Raw genomic sequence first — 24,553 nt, 5'->3', positions numbered from 1 at the left:
CGCCAACAGGCATGCAGTTATAGTGGCCAACCAAAAGGGACCATTCATGGAAACATGATTTTAAACATCTGTAAGCTTTATGTGTACAGAGACTCATGTGCATAGCGCACAGTAGCATACCCTAGCAGTCATGAGTCTTCTATATTAATTTGGGTCACTCGATCACCTCAAAATAAATTTGCGGAAATTGACCGGAAAAATTGTCGGTTCTGCCGTACCGGGGTGTACCCGTAGAAACCCTATCAAAGTGAACGGTAAGGTTATAATTATCATCGCTGCGAGCGATACTGCTGACTCCGTTCGTACCGTAGCTTGACGTGGTCATCCCCTGCAAGACATAAAATGTACAAACCGGATTAGTGCTTCCTTTTGTTCCTGACCATCGCAAAAACATCATACCAATTTTCACGTAACGCACATAAATGCAAAGACTGCTTTTACACCAAACCAGGTTCCACCATTATTTTTCAAGTTGTAGAAATATTTAATTCTCTGTGTTTAATTTATAATTAAAATTTAATAGTAAAATTTAGTACGAGTACGTTACGTACTGTACGTATACAATTTTGGAGGTCAAACCGTTATGAAGAATAATAAGAATATATGTATGTCATGGTTTGTGCGTCACTGCGCGGGATATGTGCAGCACACCACATCCGTAAGAACAGTGAGGACAATAATCCGAAGGTCTTAGTTTTCGTTAAATTACCGGTATCTCCAGGAAAATAGTGTACCAGTTCTGAAGCGACAGTTTTACTGGTTTGGCTAAAGTGAACTTGTGTATTGGGTGGGAAATATTGTCAGATGTGAGAGTCCAGGACTCATGATGAACATCTATAGTTGATTCATATCGGTCGTTGAATGAATTATAGGAATTATAATGAGACCCCGTTTTGTCGATGGACAGTCGTAATGATGCTGTGCACCTACTTCCATCAACAGGCCACTGATTTTGAATGAAACCTGCCACCGCAACAAGATTAATTGATTGGGGAACCTGAAAAATTTGTTGTATCAGTGTTATTGTCACAGCAGTTGGTTGTACCGACTTGATTCTCATTTTATCGTTAAAATCAACGAATGATACCTGGACTGCTGTGCTGGTGCCGTCTTTCCGCCCTATCGAAACCACAAATCTGCCAAATCGAGAAAGTAACATAATTTAACTCTTAGCAAAAGTAATTGGTTGGTTATGCACTTGATCGCTTCTGGTCGTCCGGCTATGTAACTCCATCCATCGTAATATGGCCTTTTCACTTTATCGAACCTTGATATGGCGAGAAGCGTCGGCAGAGGTCTCCTCCGGTTAATGAATTTGATTGGCAACGGTTCATCAGCAAACCAAAACTGGAACAACTGATTAATTTCCTCCGCAGGCAGTATTCCCGACTGCAATGCAAAATTAAGATTACCCTTGAATTAACGCTACTCTACAAAGATTCGTCCTAATAGAGTCTTAAGCACATTCCCTGTGTTAACTTTCTCGCAACATGTTGCGGTTACGTTGTTTAAGTTCATATATCGACGAATGCCGTTATTTTACGAAGCGCGTCGCCGCGTACCGTCACCGGTCATTGCAAGCCAAATTTGTCCAGCCGTTTCCGCGTTGGTTCCAGTTAAAAGTATCACTTAGTCTCTCCTTACCTTAGATGGTCCGGCAGCGATTTCCTGGTAGGTCATAACGGGGAATCGGATCAAGTACAGCATATTACCCAATTCAGAACGCAGAGTCATAGCATCTTCTATCCGAATGGCCATCTTCACGCAGTAGCGGTTTGCCCAGCTGCGGAAACAGACATGTCTGCTCTAGACAGCTCAGAATACCGGCCGGAAAATGGAATTATGTACTTAATTAAGCACCACGCCGTTTTGGTGTGTCTACAGACTGACAAATGACAATATGATTACTGGACGCTAGCCCTTCACTTGAAGGGACTTTATACGGTATGAGCACATGCGGCACTGTCTGCCGTGTGTGCAAATCGTAACTGCATTCGTACAACGTACGCGTGGTTGCACTGTACAAATTTCCTCCAAGTGAAAGGTCTTTTGTTCAGTACTGAATTAGCAATTATCGGTTACTATGATTGTATTTCGCTTAGTGTAACTTTTTATTAAGCTCATTCTAATTAGTACTCTTGCAAAAAGTGGTAAGCCTCGTACGTGTTCCGTAAAGCAGCTTGACTTACTTAATTACGGCTGTATACACCTGATTCTCTTCTGCTCGCAGTGTGTCGCGGCTCAAAATGGACTTCACTTCATCGATGTGAGCCTCCAGAAAGTTGTCAGATTGTAATACCGATGCTCCCCAAGGATCGATTTTTCCCAAGAAAAAGTCTGCCAGATTGCTTACGGCAAATCTTGGGCATTTCGCCTGTTAAATAGTAAACACATTATCACAAAAAAAACACATGCTTCGTTTATTATAGCAGTTGAGTTGAAGACTTGATGTTGAAGTACGTTTTGGCGCTGTATCTGTACTGTTTAGCATGATAACGTGAACATGTTGTGCGCACTCCCAAACTCAACCTGACAGTCAACGAACGATACAGTTTCAGCAAAACGTCGGGCAGCAAAGTTGCAAAGATGCGAATTGTTGGTCTGCAGACTGTGTTAATCAGCAACATGTCAGTTAACAAAACTGCCGAAAAGCAAAAGGCAGGTCGAGGAAAGGACGTGTGACCGGTTTCGGGCACGTGCGCATCGGTTCGAGGTTTGAACCTGTATGCACTGCTGCGAGTAATTATTTCATTTTGCGCGCAACATCCGGTTACTGCGATATGGCGAAGTAAAATGCTCGCAAAGGCGCGGTGGTGTCTTGGCGTATTTTTACCGAAACTGTATTAAATACCATCGCAATTTTTTGAAACGTTGTTAAAAACTGCTTGTAGCTTCGAAGATGCTAAACCACAAATACAAAAATCGAGTACTGCATATCATATAAGGTCAGTATTCAATAATTACTTATTACACTGCCTAACAGCCATAATTATTAATTTTTAATTGTTATAGTAGCCAAAACTGAAACTTGCAGAAACGCCGCTTTTGCCAGCTGCTTAGCATACTTCAGAAAATTTGCAGTTTAAATGCAGTTGTTTTGTACCTGAAGATACCAACTAAAGCAGTTTTCTGGAGTGACGTTATCCATCAGGAACGCTCGACAGGCAGGCTGCACCCGAGGAATCCCGTATTTCTCCGCTGCAGATATATAGTGGAAAATGCCGTTGCACCATCAAACGGTCCTATTTGATCGTAATAAATATACCTATATTAAAAAGGATTATATGTCGCTTTGCCGCCATTACTGTAAATAATTTACAATACAGGTACCGTATATCTAGATCCGCAGAGTTTGAATGTATCTAGTGCCGCACTGGTAAGTTTTTCGGATTAATACATGCATTTTACCGACAACAGCACAGTTTTGACTCAGTTTTTTGCACCTTAATATGATCCTGAAGGTTTTTTCGTCGATGTCGGTAATCTGTATTAAGTCCCGTACGTCTTTAGCGTGACCATAAAGCATCCTCTCGAAGACTTTGCTTCCCATGGCCAGTAGAAACCTGGTAATTATAATATTAGCGATTATTCGGGCTCGTTTTTACTCCAGTGAATGGTTTTCACGGCACTCATCTCAAACGAATTATGTGAATTATGGATAACTACATAGCAAGAATTTTTAAGGGCATAATATATATTGTTCTTTCAGTGTAAAAATATTATCTCGCTGTTCAGTTTCATGTTATAATGCGGCAGATTGGCACATTATCGTAAAATGAATATCCATGCTTTCTGGCTGCGGCCTACCTGTGCGCTCGAATATCTACTATTGGTCCGCTAGGTTGTTCGGAATCCAAAGGAACACAGAATGCTACATCGCCAAATTTGTCATTCTCCAAAACATACTTGACTCTGTCTCCCATGGCCGAAAGCTCGCTTTGCCATCCCCAGAATGGTGGGTTCCCAGCCATTTTGAATATTGATGCCGTTTTCACAACATCGATTGCGCCAATCACATTTGCCGATAAAGCAGAATAACTGTGATTTTAATAGCAAAAACTTAATTTCAGGCACACAAATTTTATTTTCCAAATATAAAGACTGTTACCGCAATATCAACTAACTCGTTTAACTTAGCCGTAAAAGCATAACAAGAACTCTGAAATATAAATAGAGTCGATGATTGTTGATTAACAAGCAGTTTCATTACCGCAGACGGTCTGAATGTGAGCACAGTGAGATTCCGTTTAAGCGGTTTAGAGTACTTTGTACGGTTAATGCTCACGTTGCATCTGTTGTCGCTTACTCGCATTACAAACCGGTTTTAATGACTAGCTTTACGGCGGTTTAGTAATTTACCTCCGGCTGCCAGGTTATTTCTCAGACGTGTAGAAGCCATTACTCTGTATATGGACACAGCACGCCGAATATCTCTTTGAATAAATTCCCTCCTAATCACAGGCAGCGTTTATTATGCACCGCACAGTTCGTTCCCGTCGACCAGCGACATTTCAACCTTTTCAATTTTTAGTCACAATGTTTTATTGTTATGGTGTATACACGTGCTCCGCAACGAATCGACGAGCCGCGTCAAATTCAGCAGCATAAACTCTAACTCTTTCCGAAACGTCCGCTCTTTAACGAGCTCCGCCATATCGCTCTTCTGATCACGCGCCTGGTAGATTAGAATGAAGTAGGAGAGAATAGCACCCGTAACCTGAAAAGAAGTCAGCAGACGACGTCGAAACGGGTACAGAAACGGAAGTAACGCTTGTATCGTACCGTTATAAGATACTCTTTGCTAATGTTGAAGAATCCCCCGGCCGAAATGGCTGTTCTTTCTGACGCAGCGATTTCGTGATGGAAACGCGTACTTAATGCTGTTAGCGGCGAGTCGGGATATCCATCCCCGATTGCTTCAAGCGTTTTGCTGATACTTCGGACCTTTTAAAGAACTTTCACGGTAATCATTATTCTAAAAGATCTGCACAGTATTTCTTCAAAAACAGTTTAAAATGGAATTACTACTAAATTATGATTTAATTTTATGATGTCCAAAGATTTCAGTTAAGTATAATTTGAATTGCGCGCATGCAACACAATCGTTTACCTGTGCGTTACATCCAATAAAGATCACCAGCCTGACAAAAGCCATGATAACATTCGTACCGCCGGAATAATACATGCAGATTCGCACGTTTCCCTCGTCAGACTGCTGACGCAACGCAAACTCCACATTATCCTCATCATCGCCCTGTTGTGTGGGCATCCGCAGATTAAACGCAATAAACGATACAATCACCACCAAATCCTTCACGCAGCTCAACAGCATTAAACCGCTGAAAATCCCGTTAAGCTGCCGCAGCACGCCCATCACTTTGCGGAACTCCACTAACGCCGCCTTTTAACTGATACTCGTTGCATGTCTCCCGGATTGTCCGTAATCGGTAATTCACGTGCTTAAACGCTTTGGTGATTAACAGTACCAGCGTCAAAATAAACAGATGTGGCGCAATATTAGTGTGGCTCAGCAAAACATTGCCGACAATATTGACGATGCTCATCACGCTCACACTGTAACTGTCCATCTCCATCCACACTAACAATCCGTGTAACGTCTACCAGGAACTCGTACCTGGTGTTGAGGAGAATTGGGACAGTCAGCGCCGGACACAGTTCGGTCCATATTAAACTCGTCACCGCGAAGATTCTAATGCCAGAAAACGTTGAAGCAAATCATTTCGAAGTCAAATCGGCCTTCACATGTTTAAAATGATTGCAAAATGGAATACTTGATTTTCCAGTCATATCTGTATTTATATAGTACTATATACAGCTTTTGTAGGACCAGTTCTGGACTAACAGAAGCGCGAACTAATAAAATATAAGGATAGTGAAACGACAAAATGCAAATGAGCAAAATAATAAAAATTAAGGAAAATAATCTATTAAAAACTTTCCAGAGCATTAAAGAAAAGCGTTTCTTAAAAACGATTACAGATAGTTACAAGATTACGCAGTATGAAACCGTTACGAAAAACCAAACAAAAATCATAGGAAACCGTTTTGAAAAAAATCTAACCATCATCTTCAGAATGTACTTCCAGATCCTTTGAAATTAAAGGTCATTCTAAAAAAAACTAGAAACAGTAATTTCTGTACTTCAGAACAGGTATTCTAGAAACAGCTTTAAAAGCGTTTGAATTGTATCTCCACCTGATGAATCGTAGTGGTGGCGTCATCGGGGTTAACACGTCATCCAGATTGTGGGCCAACGTTTGAATCCGTTTGCTGTGTACGATCATGTAGATTAAAACGAAGGGGGCGTGCACCGTGAAGATGATACGCTCCGGTAGCATTACCATACTGAAGAAGTCCATCCGCCCCGATGATGTAGTACTCGACGGTAATCCACATGAAGAGATCCACGGCGGCGCAGAAGATGGATGCAGTCACGATAACGATGGAGTACGGCAAGAAGCACCGACCGAGCGCTGGCGGTGCATGCAGCAAATCGGCGAGAGGATAAAATCCGCATGTCCGCAGATAAAACAGGTAGAGTTTTAACGAACGCAGGGCCGGACTTTTCTTGTCCAGTTTGTCTGGGAGTTTCGCTGATGTGATAGAGGGAATTGCCGGCATTTTCGGGTTCTCTTCTCCGACTTGCAAAGTTGGTAACTATCGGCAAAAACGGAATGATGATGCCTTACATCCGCCAGCTATTATGTAACAATCAGAAAGAATTGAAGAGTCAGCAAAAACTTGTTGGTATTTAGTATTAAACACAGGGCTCGTGGGTGGCCATCAATGGCTTCCGGAGATTCTTCCCGCAAACGAGTTGAGTCAGCAATTATTGTGGTACATCGTTTTTAACGTGCCTGCTACCTGAGTTTGCACAGAAGATGAATCGAAGACGGAGACTGTGTGCTGGAATTGTCCTAAGTGGACGGTAAATAAGTCATAATTCAGGGAGAAATACGATATGCCCACAGAGTACATCAATGCAGAACGACTGCCACAACGCAGCGTTCACATAAGCGCGGAGCCGGTAATATCCAGCAGCAACGTCAGTAGATAAAGTCACAGACAAGTAACAAATGTAGCTTAAAATCGTTGTCTTTCGTGTTGTTGATTTGTCGACACATTTCGAAGGAATGTACAGGCTCACAAGCATTGGCTAGTGTAAATAGGTGCAGACGTAACGATGCATGTACTGGCTGATGCCGAATAAAAGACTTCTTGAGGGAAGTGGCCTGGCACATGGTACCAAATTCGTGTACATGCACGAAAACTTACACTTTCGCGCACTCCCAAATACAAGTTTGTTTCGGTTTATGACATTCTATTTGTATACATCTGACGTGAAAACCGTTTGTGTGCGCAACATCCGATTCGGGAGTTATGGCTGTTAGACAATTCTGGCTACAGAATGTCATAAACCGAAACAAAAATGTGTTTGGGAGTGCGCTAAAGTGAAAGTTTTCGCGCAAGCACACGAATTCGGCACCATATACCGGGCCACTTCCCTTAAAGTTAATAACGGTTAATTTCGCTGATATGGAAAATTTACGAAGAACTTGGCGGCACTCGAATTAAAAATCCAGCTAACCGAAACAAGCTTGCTAAACACCTGTGTATCATGGACAGCAGGATTCACTTGATATTTATATGACTTTTCCGGTAAAGTTTTAAGAAGATCTGACAACATTCCAACCTTTGTCACACGACAAAGCACTGATAATTTTTGTCCATTTTATTTAGCTCTCCGGATTTGACTTTCGCCAGTAATAACTGAATTGTAGAATGATACTCGTATAAAAAAATTGAAAAGAATTGATTCCGACTGCGCGATAGCGACAGCTCGACAGGATACAAAGCTCATGTACGCGAAATTGTACCGCTTCCTTCCCTTAAGCGCACTCAGCTGGAACAGTGTGCAGTGTGCAATTGCTTATGACCTTCATGCAGCACCCGTATCGCTTCCGCTCCACACTTCTCAATCAGCTCAACGCTGGCCACAGCACTGGTTTTCTCAGCAAACTGTCGCAACATCCTGAATAAGAAACACTCTGTTGTACAGCAACAATTTGCGTGTACCTCCCCAAAACAAGCACGCTCCATCTGCACTATGCTACAAATGCCTATACTGCACCCACTCGCACAGGTTGTAGTGCGCCATGGTGGCGTTGTTTGACGCTTGAGCCAGTGCAGTGTAGTCGGCATACATCAGGGCTTTCTGGGAGTCGGGGAGCTGCTTTTCGCAGTATGCGAGAGCGAGGTTGAAGCCGACAGCATGGAGTGACAGCTCGCATATTCGACTCTCCATCATCCACGTTTCTGCATCGTACCATCCACCGTTCCCAGTGAAGCGCTCCACCTCGGGATCGTCGGGACAGCGCTGCAGCACGCTGGCCAGGCAGTGCGCCAGTGCCGTGGCAGGGCTGCAATAATCCCGACCGCTTTAATTCAAAAACAGGAAGCACAGAGATTTACATGCGTACTCGATGTTCTTTGCAATGCGGACCTGTTCACAATATGGATTCGCGTGCCAGACCCTGAGGACACGGTATTCTCCGCGTTGCTCCGCGTTACAAAAATTTTTCAAGAATTTACTGCTTAACAATTTCTAGTTTTATACAAGCTTGCACACGAGATTAATATAGAATCATTTTTTTGCTGGGGAACAACGCAGAGAATACCGTGTCTTTGGTATGTCCAGAAAGCGAATCAATTTTGCGAAATGGTCTGAAACGCGAAAAACGTCGACGTATTGTGGGTGAGTCCCCCGGCAGTAGGTAGATGGCGTTGGACGGCGTTACCGCCGGGCTATGTGTGCATTTCACAATATTCGTATCTTTTCAACGGACCAATAGACCAGCAGCCCGAAACTGCAGTGGCAGTGCCGAGGGACAGTCGACGTTAACTTTGATTAAGTTTGGTTACCGGGAAAAACCGATTTTTTAAGCCTTGACGCAACAGACCGGTTTTTGAGCAGAAAATGTCGTATTATCTCTGACATGCTTGTGCTTTGTGAGAAGACAAAATCATTCGACTGCAATGAAAAGTGAACGTCGTCCGTGGCCGCACATTATCGATTGAGTACTAAGGTTATACTGAACCGTCTGGACTATGCCAGCCTGAGCTAGACCGCCTCAGTAATTGTCATTTTTTCCTAGCATTCTGTAAGCTGTCATTAAAATAATTTTCATACGGCGCACAGGCGCAGCAATACATACCGACAATGACTGTCCGCTTGTTCAGTGTTACTAACATTCTCCTGTCTCATAGGCCACGAGGCAGATGGTCGGTTCTGCAGTATCCCATAGGTCTCGTTCCGCAGTCGCCCGCATTTCTGCCATGCTGCACTGCATGGTTCGCTCCGTGCAACAACGGCCAGTGACAAGCACGTAACTATGATAAAAACACACAAACGAAACAGCATTATGAAAAATACGAAAGTTCTGGTAAATGAAAAAGTCAGAAATCATGTAGCAGTTTATAGGGAAGCTGCAACGCTGTTTAAATTAACTTTGGCGGTACGAGCTCAAAGTAATGATCCGCGCGATAGTGTTATCGAAGCGTTCATCTGCAAATGGTAACGAGAAGTTGTCGGAGATTTCAGTGTAATTTGCTGCAGTACTATCTGTTGAAAGTCGCACTTTGGAATATTCGCTTGTAAAATCGAAGCTATCTGATCTTCAATGAAATTAAAACTTTCCTGGTAACTAACGCTGATCCTTTATATGCCTTCCATCCGTTCCGCATACAGAACAGTAAAAAAAAATCGAAAAATGTGAAACGAAGGAAATTTAATTCCGCAGATTCCGACAACTGGATGTAGTTTTCCTTCGATGCTTGTATGATCCCTCGTTTAGTTACCGTAAAACCGACAGCAAAACAATGAGGACGAGATATGAAATAAGCGCATACGTTAAAACAGAACTCTTACGGTATATGATAACTGTAATGTGTCTGTGTGTTTCCCGTTTCGCTTATAAGGAAGCATGCTAAGTTAGCGTGAACGTTTTGGATATTCACAGTGCATGACGACCTGCTTATTTTATGTGATTTTTATTTTCACCAGAAAATTGTGCGTAACAATTTTAAACATATAATTTTCTGGTGAAAATGACAGTAAGTCGGGCAGAAACGAGCGAAAAATAGTAACTTCGTGAGCATCCCAGTAAAAGGCTTAAGAAAAGACCAGTTTTTGGCGCGAAAGTTGGGTTCGAAAAAAACTTTCAAAAACTTTAACATGCGCTACCGTATGGAAAAAGCTAAGAACCAACCACTGCTAAACGGACAGCCCATCAGTGTCTCAGCATCTCTTGCAGGTTGACGTGCATGAGATGTCGTAATAATACATTTCAAACTATGGTAGAAGACGTAAAGCCACTAAACTAATAATAGTAAGATATATTCTAATGTTTTTGAATTGGAAAAAGAAGATCATCTGCGCGTCTGATCACTTCGACCGCGTTACATTTCGGCCGAACAGGTTTACTCCGGCCAACGTTCATTTCGACCGTGGCTCACTTCGGCCAACACTCAATTCGCCCCCGCTCGTTTCGGCAACTGGACGTTTCGGCCGTCATAGCTTTTCTGGGGTTTCCTACGTTTTCTAGGTTTTCTCAGGTTTTTTGTTTTTTAGGTTGCTTAGGTTTTCTTAGGTTTTCTTTGATTTTCTTTGATTTTCTTATGTTTTAGATATTCTTAGGTTATCCATAGTGCTTTCGGATAAGAAGATTTCATTAATTTTTTATGTTTTCCTACAGCTTAACTTTAACGCTCAATGGCGCTAACCGGCTCGGGCAGAGCAAGACCTTCAGGAGAGCGCTCGCGCTTGCGAGCTGCCGCATACGATCTTCCATTGTAACTCTGCGTGAATGAATTCGCGTCCGATCACTTCGGCCGCGTTACATTTCGGCGCACATGCATTCAACCGCAGCTGTTCTGAGCTGAGAAGAGGAACAAACGCATCACGGAAGAGGGGACCTGTGGCGTTGAATGCTTTGAATTATTTCGTTTAATTTCAAAATAAATAAAAAGTGGCAGGCACCACAAATTCGCAGCCAGTACCAGCGGCTCAAGTGCTTAAAGATGTCAAGCTTAGAATGATTATGCGCTTCCATCCTGGGAAAATTTTCTTGTATTCGGTTACCCATTGCCCAATAGAAAGACAGAGAAATTTCGATGTCATATACATCCCAAGTCATTGGGCGATGAGGCCGCATTTGACTGGTCAGAAACAGCGTTTTGTTACTAAGCTGCACGGCAAGCCCATTCAAGGGACAGCTGCCGATGCAGCAGCTTGTTCAAAACAGCACTTGTTGTACTACATATTGTATACGGGTGTTAGTCGCCTGAAAATTTACTTTACTAAGTAAACCAGTAATACTCAGTAATACGACTCGTACTTTTTGCTCTCCAAAAACTTTGACCACGAAAAGATGTTTTGCCAAGGAAAATTACACGGCATGAGTGCAGGCAGAATGTGCAGTGCACAGACTTGCACATTAGTTTTGACTTTTGCGCATCATGATGTCAACAATAAACAACGCGACAAGCAGACAATCGCGCGAATCGCGAAGGTAACAAGCAATTTTCGATTAAAATCCCAAGAAATTCCAATAAAAATCATAGTAACTGAAATACTCCGGCGTACCAATTTTCCTTTGCTGTTTACTTACTTACTGTTTACTGTCAGCGCAAAATCTTTGCTTACTTTTACTGTTATTATTTTCAAAAACTTTTACTGTTCATTTACTGTTTGATATTAGGCTACGGTTTGCTAAGCAAATCCTTTTACTTTACTGTTTACTATTTACTAACCAGGGCACATAGGCCCCCTCCAAATTCAAAAAATTTTCATTTTTTGTAAAAAGGTAGTATACTATTAGAGTATGCGTAAAAAAATATTTTCAACTGCCATCGTCAAGGGGCGTGGCCAGAGAACAATTAAAAGTTCACAGAACCTGCGGCGGCTCGTGCCATTGTTGCCTGAGTAAAAAATTTTCAAAATGTTTTATCGATTAGCATTGTAAACAATAAGCTGTGCGAAAAATCTTTTTTCTACTAATAAGCAGATACGTGCTTCGTAAATCATAACAAATTTGCGAAAGTGTACGCTCGGCCAGCAATGGCCACGCCCCCTTGACGATGGCAACTGAAAATATTTTTTACGCATACTCTAATAGTATACTACCTTTTTACAAAAAATGAAGATTGTTTAAATTTGGAGGAGGCCAATGTGCCCTGGTAAGTAACACAACACTTATGTTCACAATAACGACTGCACAAATCACATAAGCCGATAAAGCCGAATAAGTGTGATTTTAACAGCAAAAATTTAATTTCAGGCACGCACTCGTATAGAGGAATTTTATTTTCCAAATACATAGACTGTTACCGGAACAGTACCTATTATTAAACAGTAAACAGCAGTATATAATAAATAAACCTAGACTGTTACAGTATTAAACATCTCGTTCAACTTAGCCGTAAAAGCACAAGAAGAACCTTTAAATCCAAGTCAGATTCTATAAAATATTTAATAGAGTCGATGATTCGATTATTAAGCAGTTGCACTTGCATTACCGCAGACTGTCTGAATGTGAGCACAGTGGGATTCCGTTTAAGCGGTTTAGAGCACTTTGTACGTTAATGCTCACGTTGCAACCGTGGTCGCTTACTCGCATCACAAGCCGGTTTAGTGACTACTGACTAGCGTTACAGCGGTTTAGCAATCTACGTCAGACTGCCAGGTTCTTTTCTGTACTCAGACTTGCAGAAACCATTATTGTATGCGCGCAGCAAGGCCGAACATCTCTATGCAAAAAATTCTTCCTAATCACACTCAGTGTTCCTTATACACCGCACAGTTCGTCTCCGTCGATCAGCGACATTTCAACCTTAAAGAACCTTTTCTATTCGTAGTCACCATGTTTTATTGTTATGGTGTATACACGCACTACGCAGCGAATCGACAAGGCGTGTCAAATTCTGCAGCATAAACTCTAACTCTTTCCGAAACGTTCGCTCTTTTACGAGATCCGCCATATCACTCTTCTGGTCACGCGCCTGATAGATCAGAATGAAGTATGATAGAATAGCACCCGTAACCTGAAAAAAAGTAAACAGCCGATGTCAAATCGCGTACGAGTACAGACGCGGAACTAACGCTTGCATGTACCGTTATAAGATACTCTTTGCTAATGGAGAAGAATCCTCCCGCCGAAATGGCTGTATTTTCGGAAGTAGCGATTTCGTGTTGAAAACGTGTACTTAGCAGCGGTAAGCGACGAGTCGGGATATCCATCACCGATCGCTTCCAGCGTTTTGCTGATACTTCGAACCTTTAAAAAAGTTGTACAGTAATAATTCTAAAAAGTCCGCACAGGTATTAGTTTTACGCACTTCAAAAACAGTTTAAACCGTGACTATTAGTGGAAACAGTTTAAACGGTGACTATTAGTGGATTACTCGTATTAAGTTAATTTTATTTTGGCTGTTTACGACTAGTAATTTATTTTAAGTATAATATAAAATTCCGCACATGCAGTAAAATCGTTTACCTGCGCGCTACATCCAATAAAGATCACCAGCCGGACAATGGCCATAATAACACTCGTACCGCCGGAATAATACATGTAGATACGCACGTTTCCCTCGTCCGACTGCTGACGCAGCGCGAACTCCACATTATCCTCATCATCGCCCTGTTGTGTGGGCATCCGCAGATTAAACGCAATAAACGAGACAATCACCACCAAATCCTTCACACAGCTGAACAGCACCAAACCGCTGAAAATCCCGTTAAACTGCCGCAGCACGCCCACCACTTTGCGGAACTCCGCTAACGCCGCCATTAACTGATACTCGTTGCATGTCTCCCGGATTGTCCGTAATCGGTGATTCACGTTTCTAAACGCTTTGGTGATTAGCAGAACCACCGTCATGATAAACATATGGGGTGCAATATTAGTGTGACTTAGCAGAACATTGCCGACAATATTAACGATACTCATCACGCCCACACTGTAACTGTCCATCTCCATCCATACTAACGATCCGCGCAGTGTCTCCAAGAACTCGTACGTGGTGGTGAGGAGAATCGGGACGGTCAAGGCCGGACACAGTTCGGTCCATATTAAGCTCGTCACCGCAAAGATTCTAATGCAGAAAAACGTCAAATCAAAATTAGTTCGGAATCAAATCGGTCCTCACGTGTTGAAAATGATGGCAAAATGGAAAAATTAACTTATGTACCTGTACAATATGCATATAATTAACGAAATGGCTGTGCGCCCCGACAAACCGGGCGCACAGAATTTGGCTTTGCGCCCCGATGTCCGGGCGCACAGAATTTAGCTTTGCGCCCCGATATTCGGGCGCACAAAATTTTTGCATAAATGAAATACTGCGCTATTAAGAGCACGTTTTCTTATTCTCTTCTTTGTTCGTAGCCAGCATCAGTTGCAGAAAACTGAAATCGAAGATGCGCGCGGCACTAGTTAAAAAAATGAATGGTAAATCAGCGGTACTAATTGAAAGAAATGAATGGTAAACCAGCGGCATTCTCCTCTAATTCGGCCTTTATCGGACACTTCAAATCTATTCGGAGCTGTGCTGCTTCCTTCTGCGTGAGAATGGTTGGCGTTTTCGGCGGCGATGTGACTTCATGGTTAAATACGCCGCGTTTTTTCGGAGTGTTTGTAATTTTTTCTTCTTCGATGATTTGCTTAAGCCGAAAGTTTTAAGAACGCTTGTCGCGCAGTGTATGTATTTTTGATTTGTTTATGCAGTTAAACATTGTTTCCATGACAAAAACAAGTCGACGTACAGCCCTGCTACGCCAAGTTGGGACAGTTCTTCCAAAAATATACCACAAGTCATCCGTTAATAAATATGAACTTATTGAATGTTTTCCTGGTATCCTGATGTGTTCCACATCTTTTCCAGCCAAACCTTGTGGAATGAGAGCGTGCTTTGAATTACGGTGAGACAAAGTTCAGACCAGACCGGTTTAAAAAAGCGACTTGACCCATCTACCGCGGTAGTCATTGCCTCTTTTAGAATTTTTAAAAATTCTGTTGATGCTGTAATCCAAAAGCAATCACTTTACGTTGTTGACTATTCAATGCGCTTGAGGAATATCCCAAACCCTCACCGATTTCGACCAAGCTTACGTGGCCTTTGCAGCTTGACCGCAAGCACTACTGAATCAAAGGTGTACTTTCTTCCTACACTCGCCGTACAGCCATAAGGTGTCCGAAATAACTATCTTCGATAGAATTTCGTTTAGAAGGAACTAAATGTCGTTTCAAGCTCTTTCGTTTACAGGTTGTAGTCGCTACGTTCCGTTCCGAAGCCTTTAAACAACAGACATAGCTTTTTTTTGGTTCCAGCTTTACCGGGCTTTTCTGTTATCTGTTTGGCACTATTATCTTCAAGTCTTTGTAGTAGATATCCGTTGAAACATTAAAATCGTTTGGTGTAGTCAATGTGTCATCCTTGGAAACTATCATTTCAAAGTGTATAGGTCTTTGCCGCTAAGCAACCGTAATCTTCGGCAGGCATCGTTTAGCATGCAAGTCTATGGGAGAAAAAATAACTTTCGAAGTAACAACTAGCCGAAATCGCTCAAAGCTTCTGCGCCAACCCGAAACGGACACCTTTTGGGTCACTCAATACTTTTCAAAAAAGTCCACGAAAATGGATCTGTTGGTTGATTTTGTAGGGAGCAATTTATAAGCCTTCCAAAAATGACCCCTACCCCACCCCTTAAATCATAGCTCAGCTCGCTCCAGATATAATATAATGTAACTATGTTGATAACGTTGGATCCGCAAGAAAAAGTTGCACAAGAAAAGTGCAAGGCTAAAAACAGAAGAACACTGGAAAATGTTCCCTAATTCACTTTACATAACTGTCCCAACTTGGCATAGCAGGGCTGTACATTCGACGTTACTCCATTCTAGAGTATGCACTAGTAACAAATAACTATAGTACTGTATGTTCGTAACACGACTGCATTGAATCTTCCTGTACTTTCGGAGATTTCATTCGGCAAAAATAAAAAACGGGGCGCAAAGCTAAATTCTGTGCGCCCGGACATCGGGGCGCAAAGCTAAATTCTGTGCGCCCGGACGTCGGGGCGCAAAGCCAAAATCTATGCGCCCGGTTTGTCGGGGCGCATAGCAGTCACCTATAATTAAAGCATTAGTATAATCGATTCTGAACAAACAAAATCACGGAATAATAAATATAAGAATAACGAATAAACAAAAGACAAAGCTGCAAAATAATAAAAATTAAGGAAACCAATTTGTTTGAAATTTTTAGTTTCTTTAAAAAATAACAGAAGGTTAAAAATGTTGCAGAGTGTGCACCCATTATAAAAATTTTAAAGCTTTACAAAGCCGTTTTAAAAAAATTTTCATCATCATCTTTAAAGTTTCGAAATGTACATCCATACCATTAGAAATGAAGTGGAATTACAAAAACTAAAAAACCAGTAAGTCAGCTTTAAAGCTTTTCAACTGTATAAACTGTAGCTTTTAAACTTTTAAAGCTTCTCCACCTGATTGACCGCAGCGGTGGCTCCATCGGGGTTAACACATCATCCAGGCTGTGGACCAGTCCTTGGATGCGCTTGCTGTGGACGATCATGTAGGTGAAAGCGATTGGGGCGTGCAGCGCAAAGAGGATACGTTCCGGCAACATGACCATGCTGAAGAATTCCATCCGCACAATGACGTAGTACTCCACAGTAATCCACATGAAGAGATCCACGACGGCGCAGAAGAAGGATGCCGTCACGATAATGATGGAGTACGGCAAGAAACACCGACCGAATGTTGGCGGTGTATACAGCAAATCGGCGAGAGGATAAAATCCGCATGTCCGCAGATAACATAGATAGAATTTCAACAAATGTAATACCGGACTTTTCTTGTCCGGTTTGTCTGGACGTTTTGCTGAAGTAATGGAGGGAATTGCCGGCATTTTTGGCTCTGTTGAGGCTACTGCAAAATATAATATCTATCGGAATGATGGTGCCTTACGTCCGCCGGCTGTTATGTAACAATCAGGAAGTATCGCCGAGTCAGCAAGAACGTGTTCGTGTTTGGTATTGAGCACAGCCTGCACAGGGATCGCGGATGGCCACCAATGGCTTCCGGAGATTCTTCCCGCCGACGTGTTTGAGTCAGCAGTTAGTTGGTACATCGTGTTTAATGTGCCTGCTCCCTGAGTTTGCACAGAGATGAATCGAAGAGGATGCTCTGTGTTGGAACTGTATTAAGTGGACGGTAAATAAGCCATTATCCCAGGGAGAAATACGATATGCCTACATCAATGCAGTACAACTACCGACAGTTTACTTATTGTTTGAATAAGCCGATTATAAGCGCTCGTACGGAGCCGGCAGTAATTTCAGACGTAGATATCTGTAAAGTCACAGAGAAATAACAGATTTACACTAGCTTAAAAAATCTTGTTCCTTCCTTGCTGTTAATTGTCAACACACTTTGAAAAAATGTACACATACAGTCTACAGATTCATAATCGTTAAGGCAAATAATTCACAACTGCGCTGATCTAGAAAACTTTTACGAAGAGCTTGGCGACAATAAGAAATCTAATCAAAGCGAGCTTGCTAAACACGTATCCTGGACAACAGAAAATACTTTGTATTTATACTTTGATTTTTGCGGTGAAGTTTTTCACAGATCGGATAATAATCTGACCTGTGTTACACGACAAAGCACTTAAAATTTTTGCCAATTTTATTTTACCGTATCTCTCCGGTCATAAACGGTCCTCAGACCTATCTCCTCAAAAATTAATTACTAGATGGTAGACATAAAGAACCCAAAACATTTAAAACGCGCACCAACTGATTGCATGCAAGTGCAAGCTGACTGCATGAAAGTGCAAGCTCGAAAAGGCAAAAGGTCCAGATACGGGAAGTTGAACTACGCTGTCTCTCTTAAGGGTACTCGATCAGCTGGAACAGTGGGCCGTGTATAATTGTTTATGACCGTCATGCAGCACCCGCACCACCTCCGCTCCGCATTTCTGTATCAGCACGCGGGCCGCAGCACTCGTTTTCTCAGTTAACAGCTGCAATTTCCTAAATAAGAAATACTGTTGTACACCAACAGCAAGTGTGCACCACCACATAGCAGACATGATCTATCTGAACTGCGCTGCACAAATGTCAACTGCACGTACTCACACATGTTGTGGCGCGCCATGGAGGCGTTGTTTGACGCTTGGGCCAGTGCATTATCGTCGACATAGAGCAGGGATTGTTGGGATTCGGGGAGCTGTTTTCCGCAGTGCTCGAGAGCGAGGTTGAAACCCACAGCATGGAGCGACAGGTTGCAGATTCGGCTCTCCAGCAACCACGTTTCCGCGTCGTACCATCCACCGTTTGCTGCGTAACGCTGCACCTTTGGATCGTCGGGACAGCGCTGCAGCACGCTGGCTAGGCAGCTTGCCAGTGCAGCGGCAGGGCTGCAACAAATCCCGACTGTTAATTTACAAAAAAGGGAGGCATGAAGCGTAACATGCGAACTTCTATCTCTACTGTGACTGAGTGCTCTTGAAGTACGAGAGTTATAATATATGACATCGGGCGGGAAGCCGGTACGTTGCGTAAAAGAAACGAACGTGTAAGAAACATATATTTTATGCAGAGAGTACTAGAGTTCATGATATTAATTCACGGTAAACTAATTGATATATGTAGAAGGTAGTTCACTACATAGTGTACAAACGTTTGCGGGAAGTATAAATGTCTGAACACGCATTTATATTTTCATAAGCAGCGTAGCATTGCTTCGTTCAGAAAATTCAGGCAGAATTGCTGTTGTAATGGTTCATCGTGCTAATAACTGTGAGATGCGGCCACATGAACACTAGGTTTCTGCTACCTTGACCTACAACTAAAGCCTCGTGAGCAGGAAACAACATTGTAACTACCGAACGAGTGCACAGATGCGCATATGTGGATGTCGAATACATATGTTCATGGTAATTTTTAAGCACAAGGTTCAATCTAGGTGACCACATGGCCCTTTATGTGAGGACATTTTGTGCTAGGTGCGCACAAGTTTTCAGGCCCTGAGTCTGTCGTTAAAACGATTTTCATACGGCGTAGTAATACATACCGACAATGGCTGCTCGCTTGCTCAGTGTTATTCGCATTGGCCTGCCTCATATCCCACGATACAAATGGCGTGCTTTTCGGTAACCCATAGGTCTCGTTCTGCAGTTGCCCGCATTTCTGCCACGTTGTACTGCAGGGTTCGCTCTGGGTCCCGACAACGACCAACGGCAAGCAGGTTGCGGCGATAAGAAGACACAAACGAAATGGCATCATTAAAAAGACGAGTAAGTTCCGGTAAATGATCCAGTCAGAAGTTATGCAGCAGTTCGTAACGCGGCGACAACGCATTTAACTTTATTACAGCGATTTAAATGAAGCCAGTTACGCTTACGGTACGCACAATATTGTGTATCCGCGCGACATTGCTACCGTTACCCGAAGCGTTTATCATCAGTTAGTAGTGAGACAGTGAGAAGCATGTGTAGCTTTATTATCGGAGTATTTATCACGAGTTGGTAGTGAGAAACTTGCAGCTTTTTCATCGGAATTTTGTTCAGTAATATGTGGTGACAAATCGCCCTTTGGAACGATTGCAGCTGGCGCTATCTGATTTTCAGGGAAACAAAAAAATGCCTAAGTAGTAGAAATAAAGCTGATGCAGTCCAAGCTCTTTAAGAAAAACGCAGAACTTCGAAAAACCACACCGCTGATTAACGGAAATCCAAACATCGCAATACTTTTTGTCACTGGTGCGTGGCGGTGACGTCAGCATTTAGCGTTTGTAGCCGGCAGAGAGGTGGATAGTGTATGTCCAATAAAATCACATCCACTTTTCTGCCTAAGGTCGGCAGATTGGTGGATGAGCCGTCCACCTTTTTCTGAAGATCATCCACCTTTCTGCCGGAGTAAATCCACCTTTTCTTAAAGGTCATCCACCTTTTCTCGTAAAGGTCATCTACCTTTTTTCGTAAAGGCCTATTATTTGTGGTGAAAACATTTGGTTTAGCGGAACAGAACGGATAAATAATATTGTCAGATGAAAGTTATACTCTATACAGCAGTGTGTACGTAGTGTTGTTGACCTACTGTGAATGTATGATCCGCTATAATTAATAAACATGCCAGCTAAATCTTTATTAAAGGAATAAAGAAGCATCTCTGCACTCTGCAGCAGTGATTTTGCTCACAGAAAGAGTCAGCAGCGTATCTAGTTACTCGAAGCTCAGGCAGAGCTAAAAGATTACGGATTCCCTTTTCCTTTTGCTTCCCGCAGATCGTAGTTATTCGAACAATAGCACATTACTTACTATTCAAAATAATTTTGCACAAAGCGCAACAAGGTACTATATTACCTGATCGTTAAAAGTACAAAAACGCTATGTAATCGTAGCAGAGTACACACGCTCCACAGCAGAGCCAAAACCACATAAACACATCACGTCTTCCAGCTCCAGAAATCCAATACTAACCATTTTCCAGCGATATGGAAGCCCGCGCTCGTGCAACGATATGGTTAACAATCACCGTTAGTATACGCATCTAGCGTGATCTACTTAGGAATAATCGCGTGCCAGGAATAATTATGCTATAACTTATAGCAAGGTACTGTAATACATTACAACAGACTGCACAGTACTGTAATCCCAGTACTAGTACTTAAGTACAGTAACTGTAGTCCATTGCTGCCATGGTTACAGACTTACAGTGAGCCAACCAGAACAGTTACTAACGCCCTACAATATACAAGTACTTACTTGCTGTAGTGATCACATGCTTACTTTATTACCTTGATGATTCTAATTTCATTCGTTGGACTTTATAGGGGCTACGCTGTATACTTATGCAACAACAACCAAAAGAACCTTGAATTGCGAGATGAGATCGCTTCAAGCGGCGATGCTGATATTAAATTTTAAGTGCTTACTGTCAGTATACAAGCACTGTAGCTGTCTCTTGCAAATTAAGTCGTGCCAAATTACCAGAGCAATTTTTGATTCTGAAATCTTATAAAAATATAATTAGTCAGTTTTACCTTAAGAGGCACCTTGTTCAGCCACCGCAATTATCCGCTGGATCGATCTACGATGTCGGCGTGTAGAAAAAGGGCGATGGCGAAAGTGTTCGTGTGTTCAGCACGCAGCTGGTGTTTGCTGCTGCAACTACAATTCTGTGCGGTGCTTGCGGCATCACCTCAAAGAGTGCCATCAGTCAACAGTAGTGACTCAATACACCGAAAGGCAGGCCGAAGCCACCCTGACCGTGAGTACCATATGTTGTTGCTTACGTACACTAAATATGTACTCTTTTACAATTACAAAATTTGTAATTACGTCACCCGTTAATAATTATGCTACTTAAATTTAATTTAAATAGCATAATTGTTAACGGGTGACGTTATCACGGGCGTATACGTACTAAACGGCAATCGGTGTTCGGGACATATCTCTACCTGAGTGTAACGCCCGTTATGTCGGTACCTGTTTCAACCCTCCGGCAATAATATCATCTTCTGCCTGTTTTTTGCTCAGTTTTTCAGCAGTAACGCTTTAGACTAACTGATATGCAGTCATTTTTGAAAGGTCACGGATGACCGGAAAATTAGCTTTTACATGCGAATTCTCTAAGTCACCGTTTTGGCTTAAGGGTTACCGCTTTAGTCGTGGTGCAGAGGATGGGGATAAACCTCCGGACTTATTTGCAGCTTGCAAGGCATGAGCGTATGTGATCGCGGGCAAAGTTTAGGTGGACGTATTTTAATCACTCCTCCTGACGTTTTGGTCGGTTACACAGGTACCCTAACAAGCCAGCATGCATCAGCCGGGCTTATGCAGCCCCCGCAGTGGTGATGGCTGACATACACACCTTTGTACGAATGGCTTTGCAGTGCGTGACTAGCTTAAATTTACGGCGGTCAATTTTGGGCGGTCAAATCATAATACGTAATCATCGTACGTAATCATCAGTCGTCACGTTATCAACAGTACTACATCCCGCTCATGGAGACAAGTTTTGCTTGCAGAGAAATACCTATATCATAAAAAAGTGCCACTTGTACTGTCTGTATATTAGTGCGACACAGCCTTACGCGGCTGTAGTCGTTGGTCAGTCAGCCCGCATAATAATTTCCCTTTTAGGATCTACTCTCGGTTTTGCTTATCAATCTTTTAAAGTGTATTTAACACTCATCTTTGGGAAAAAAACTCTCGACTATACGAGTAGACGGAGTGGTCAAGAGTAGTCAAGAGCTATTTGTACAAAAGGCCTTATACTGTGATAAGCCCGATCATATTGATGTACATAAATGTAACCCTCTTACTTGTAGTGAACGACATATTCGCGGAGGCGATGCTGAACAGCCGCCAAGAGGACCGAATCATTTTGCCGCAACTAGCTCCGAGCCAAGACGTGATGGACAGTCTGGTGTACCGGCCGCGACTTGGAGAAGATGCGATTTTCCGGTGCATTGTGCCAGCCGACATTGACTGGCGCGAAGTGGTCTGGTTGCATCAGGACCGTCCGGTTTTTCAAGCAGGACGGCCACTGCTGCTGGAGGACACCACGGGGCAGGCCTACAACTTCAGCCGAGAGAACCGCACCCTCATCCTCCAGATTTACAACGTTACTATGGGTTCTGGAGGATCCGTGCAATGCGTCGTCGCACCACCCGCTCGTGCCGACTCGCCCCGCCGCGTCCTGCAGCGCTACATGCTGCTGCCGCTAATTACGCATCACCGCGACGTCTTCTTCTACGAGGAGCACGATACTTCCTTCGTGAATGCCGCCGTGGGCGACCGCGTTACACTTGGGTGTACTATCCGCCTTCCCCTACCGCCAGGAATTTACAATAATCTGCACAACCACCTGATCTGGCGCCAGAATGGCCGCATCATCATCGGGCCCCAGGATGCGCCGTACGGGTCTCTGATGCCCAGCACGAGACCCATCCACAGTACACTGCACACGCCCCCTCCCAACCGCCCCGGCCAGCTGGCCAGTTGTATCTTCAACTCTCGCAGTTAAATTGAACGATACGGAAGATGTGCAGTGCTTGTTCCGTCCGCATCAGGGTCTTCACGAGTGGATTATCTACACGAGGACGATGTGGGTTTTTTCCCAACACTGACATCTTGTAGCGATACTGAAAGCGATGCCGATCGACGACAGACACTATGCCTTTACTTTAAATACTACCGCCGCGAGGAGCAAGACGAGTTTTTATTACAAGGTTTCGGGTTAACGCATTATGATATGTACCCAACCGTGGCGGCTGCGGGTAAACGCCTCGGTGGTCTTCCAGTGGCATAAAGCACGAAAGCACGGCAGCCGGCTGCTGTCCATCGGTGGCGGTGCTGTAATGCGGTATCTAGTAATTCGGTATGACAAGTTGTCGAAGCGTTTCGATAGCTTGATATGTATGCCAGTTGAAAGGAAAATGTTTTGGAATTGTTACAAAGATTATTTCTGCTGACACTTTCACATTGTACTCTGTTCTCTTAAGTCGTACGTTGATCCACTTCTACTCTAACGTACTTCATCTACTTTTAGTTTTCTTATCGTGCAATTCCTGTAGGAGCATAAAGCGGTCAGTTTAAGCAAACACCGCAGTAATTTCAGCAACCCAGGGGTATCGTTCCGCAGTCGCCCACAAATCTGCCATGCTGCAATAAGGGGACTCAAACATGCTTCACAGTACACGCGGGACCCGGCTCTGTTTGCACTAGCCATTTCTAGCCATTTCAACTCAGCGGGCCCGGTACCGAAAATTAACGCATTTTGTTCTTTATGTTAAAAGATGCTAAATTAATAAGAAGAAAGTTACAGAGCCTTTCGTCCAATGGTAGAGCGGAGACGGAACCAAAATTCAAAAGATCTCATCCTTTTGAGTTATAGAGCCGCTTGTAAAGAATGTCTAAGACTTTGAGTACCCTTACTGCAGAAAGACGTTTCTAGTTAGTAAAGTCAAGCAAAGCTAGGGCAAACTTACTTGATAATTCGAATTTCCTAACAGAACTCAATACTGCGGTAGCAAGCCAATTCTCTGACCTTCGTTTGCTTCCCGACAATTTGCTGACCGACAAGTCGCTTATCGAATATTTTGCTGCCCGACGGTTTGTTGAAACTATTTTGTTGCTGACATCTTGCTTATCGGTCTGGTTCTTAGATTTGTGTGGATGACCTTCGTTGACGATCCACCATCCACCCGTCCACATTCCTGCCGGCTACAGCCCATAGCCGTCTGTGTGGTACAACTTATGTGCAGTTGGTGCCCAGAGGCATTTCTTATAATTGTCTTAGGGAAACTGGAATGTGCAGCACGAATTTGTTTGCCTACAGTAGTACGAAAATTATTGCTATTTCAATCGTATGTTTCTGACTCCGAGCGTCCGGTTCTGCTGATGCATACCTTATGTAGTTTTATATTACGGCGGCTGCGTC

At 43.0% G+C, this 24,553-nt stretch overlaps 4 protein-coding genes and 1 long non-coding RNA gene across 9 annotated transcripts; 1 reads left to right on the top strand and 4 right to left on the bottom strand.

Annotated features, from left to right (window-relative positions):
• Nucleotides 1-30: 30 nt before the first annotated feature.
• On the bottom strand, nucleotides 31-4,461 carry LOC129588831 (BTB/POZ domain-containing protein 2-like). 4 transcript variants are annotated; one of them, XM_055483228.1, is made up of 10 exons: nucleotides 3,808-4,461; nucleotides 3,444-3,563; nucleotides 3,104-3,265; nucleotides 2,190-2,374; nucleotides 1,645-1,783; nucleotides 1,199-1,389; nucleotides 1,088-1,136; nucleotides 931-997; nucleotides 307-328; nucleotides 31-239 (listed from the first exon to the last, which is right to left on the bottom strand). In XM_055483228.1, exons 3-10 carry the CDS (start codon nucleotides 3,146-3,148, stop codon nucleotides 155-157), a joined length of 783 nt encoding a protein of 260 aa, XP_055339203.1. In that variant the 5' UTR covers nucleotides 3,149-3,265; nucleotides 3,444-3,563; nucleotides 3,808-4,461; the 3' UTR covers nucleotides 31-154. The 4 variants fall into 4 exon arrangements, with proteins under 4 accessions (XP_055339203.1, XP_055339200.1, XP_055339201.1 ...); XM_055483227.1 differs by having other exon boundaries at nucleotides 132-239; nucleotides 710-997; XM_055483225.1 differs by having other exon boundaries at nucleotides 31-328; nucleotides 710-997.
• Nucleotides 4,462-7,608: 3,147 nt separating this feature from the next.
• On the bottom strand, nucleotides 7,609-9,565 carry LOC129588832 (uncharacterized). Its single transcript, XM_055483229.1, has 3 exons — nucleotides 9,237-9,565; nucleotides 8,157-8,441; nucleotides 7,609-8,053 (listed from the first exon to the last, which is right to left on the bottom strand). The coding sequence occupies exons 1-3, from the start codon at nucleotides 9,440-9,442 to the stop codon at nucleotides 7,921-7,923; spliced, it is 624 nt and encodes a 207-aa protein (XP_055339204.1). The 5' UTR covers nucleotides 9,443-9,565; the 3' UTR covers nucleotides 7,609-7,920.
• Nucleotides 9,566-13,002: 3,437 nt separating this feature from the next.
• On the bottom strand, nucleotides 13,003-13,758 carry LOC129588835 (uncharacterized). The gene is made up of 3 exons (XR_008690524.1): nucleotides 13,575-13,758; nucleotides 13,193-13,355; nucleotides 13,003-13,122 (listed from the first exon to the last, which is right to left on the bottom strand). It is a non-coding gene; the product is annotated as an uncharacterized LOC129588835 (long non-coding RNA).
• Nucleotides 13,759-17,784: 4,026 nt separating this feature from the next.
• On the bottom strand, nucleotides 17,785-19,588 carry LOC129588843 (uncharacterized). 2 transcript variants are annotated; one of them, XM_055483239.1, is made up of 3 exons: nucleotides 19,179-19,588; nucleotides 18,238-18,522; nucleotides 17,785-18,136 (listed from the first exon to the last, which is right to left on the bottom strand). In XM_055483239.1, the coding sequence occupies exons 1-3, from the start codon at nucleotides 19,463-19,465 to the stop codon at nucleotides 18,007-18,009; spliced, it is 702 nt and encodes a 233-aa protein (XP_055339214.1). In that variant the 5' UTR covers nucleotides 19,466-19,588; the 3' UTR covers nucleotides 17,785-18,006. The 2 variants fall into 2 exon arrangements, with proteins under 2 accessions (XP_055339214.1, XP_055339215.1); XM_055483240.1 differs by having other exon boundaries at nucleotides 18,242-18,522.
• A 1,330-nt stretch (nucleotides 19,589-20,918) lies between these two features.
• LOC129588830 (uncharacterized) lies at nucleotides 20,919-23,694 on the top strand. The gene is made up of 2 exons (XM_055483224.1): nucleotides 20,919-21,376; nucleotides 22,440-23,694. The coding sequence occupies exons 1-2, from the start codon at nucleotides 21,202-21,204 to the stop codon at nucleotides 23,135-23,137; spliced, it is 873 nt and encodes a 290-aa protein (XP_055339199.1). The 5' UTR covers nucleotides 20,919-21,201; the 3' UTR covers nucleotides 23,138-23,694.
• Nucleotides 23,695-24,553: the final 859 nt, after the last annotated feature.

Source organism: Paramacrobiotus metropolitanus, unplaced genomic scaffold, assembly GCF_019649055.1.
Source record: "Paramacrobiotus metropolitanus isolate TYO unplaced genomic scaffold, Prichtersi_v1.0 Parri_scaffold0000031, whole genome shotgun sequence".
Taxonomy (NCBI): Eukaryota; Metazoa; Tardigrada; class Eutardigrada; order Parachela; family Macrobiotidae; genus Paramacrobiotus; species Paramacrobiotus metropolitanus.
The sequence above is the reverse complement of the archived record's forward strand: the minus strand, read 5'-3'. Positions and strand labels throughout refer to the sequence as shown.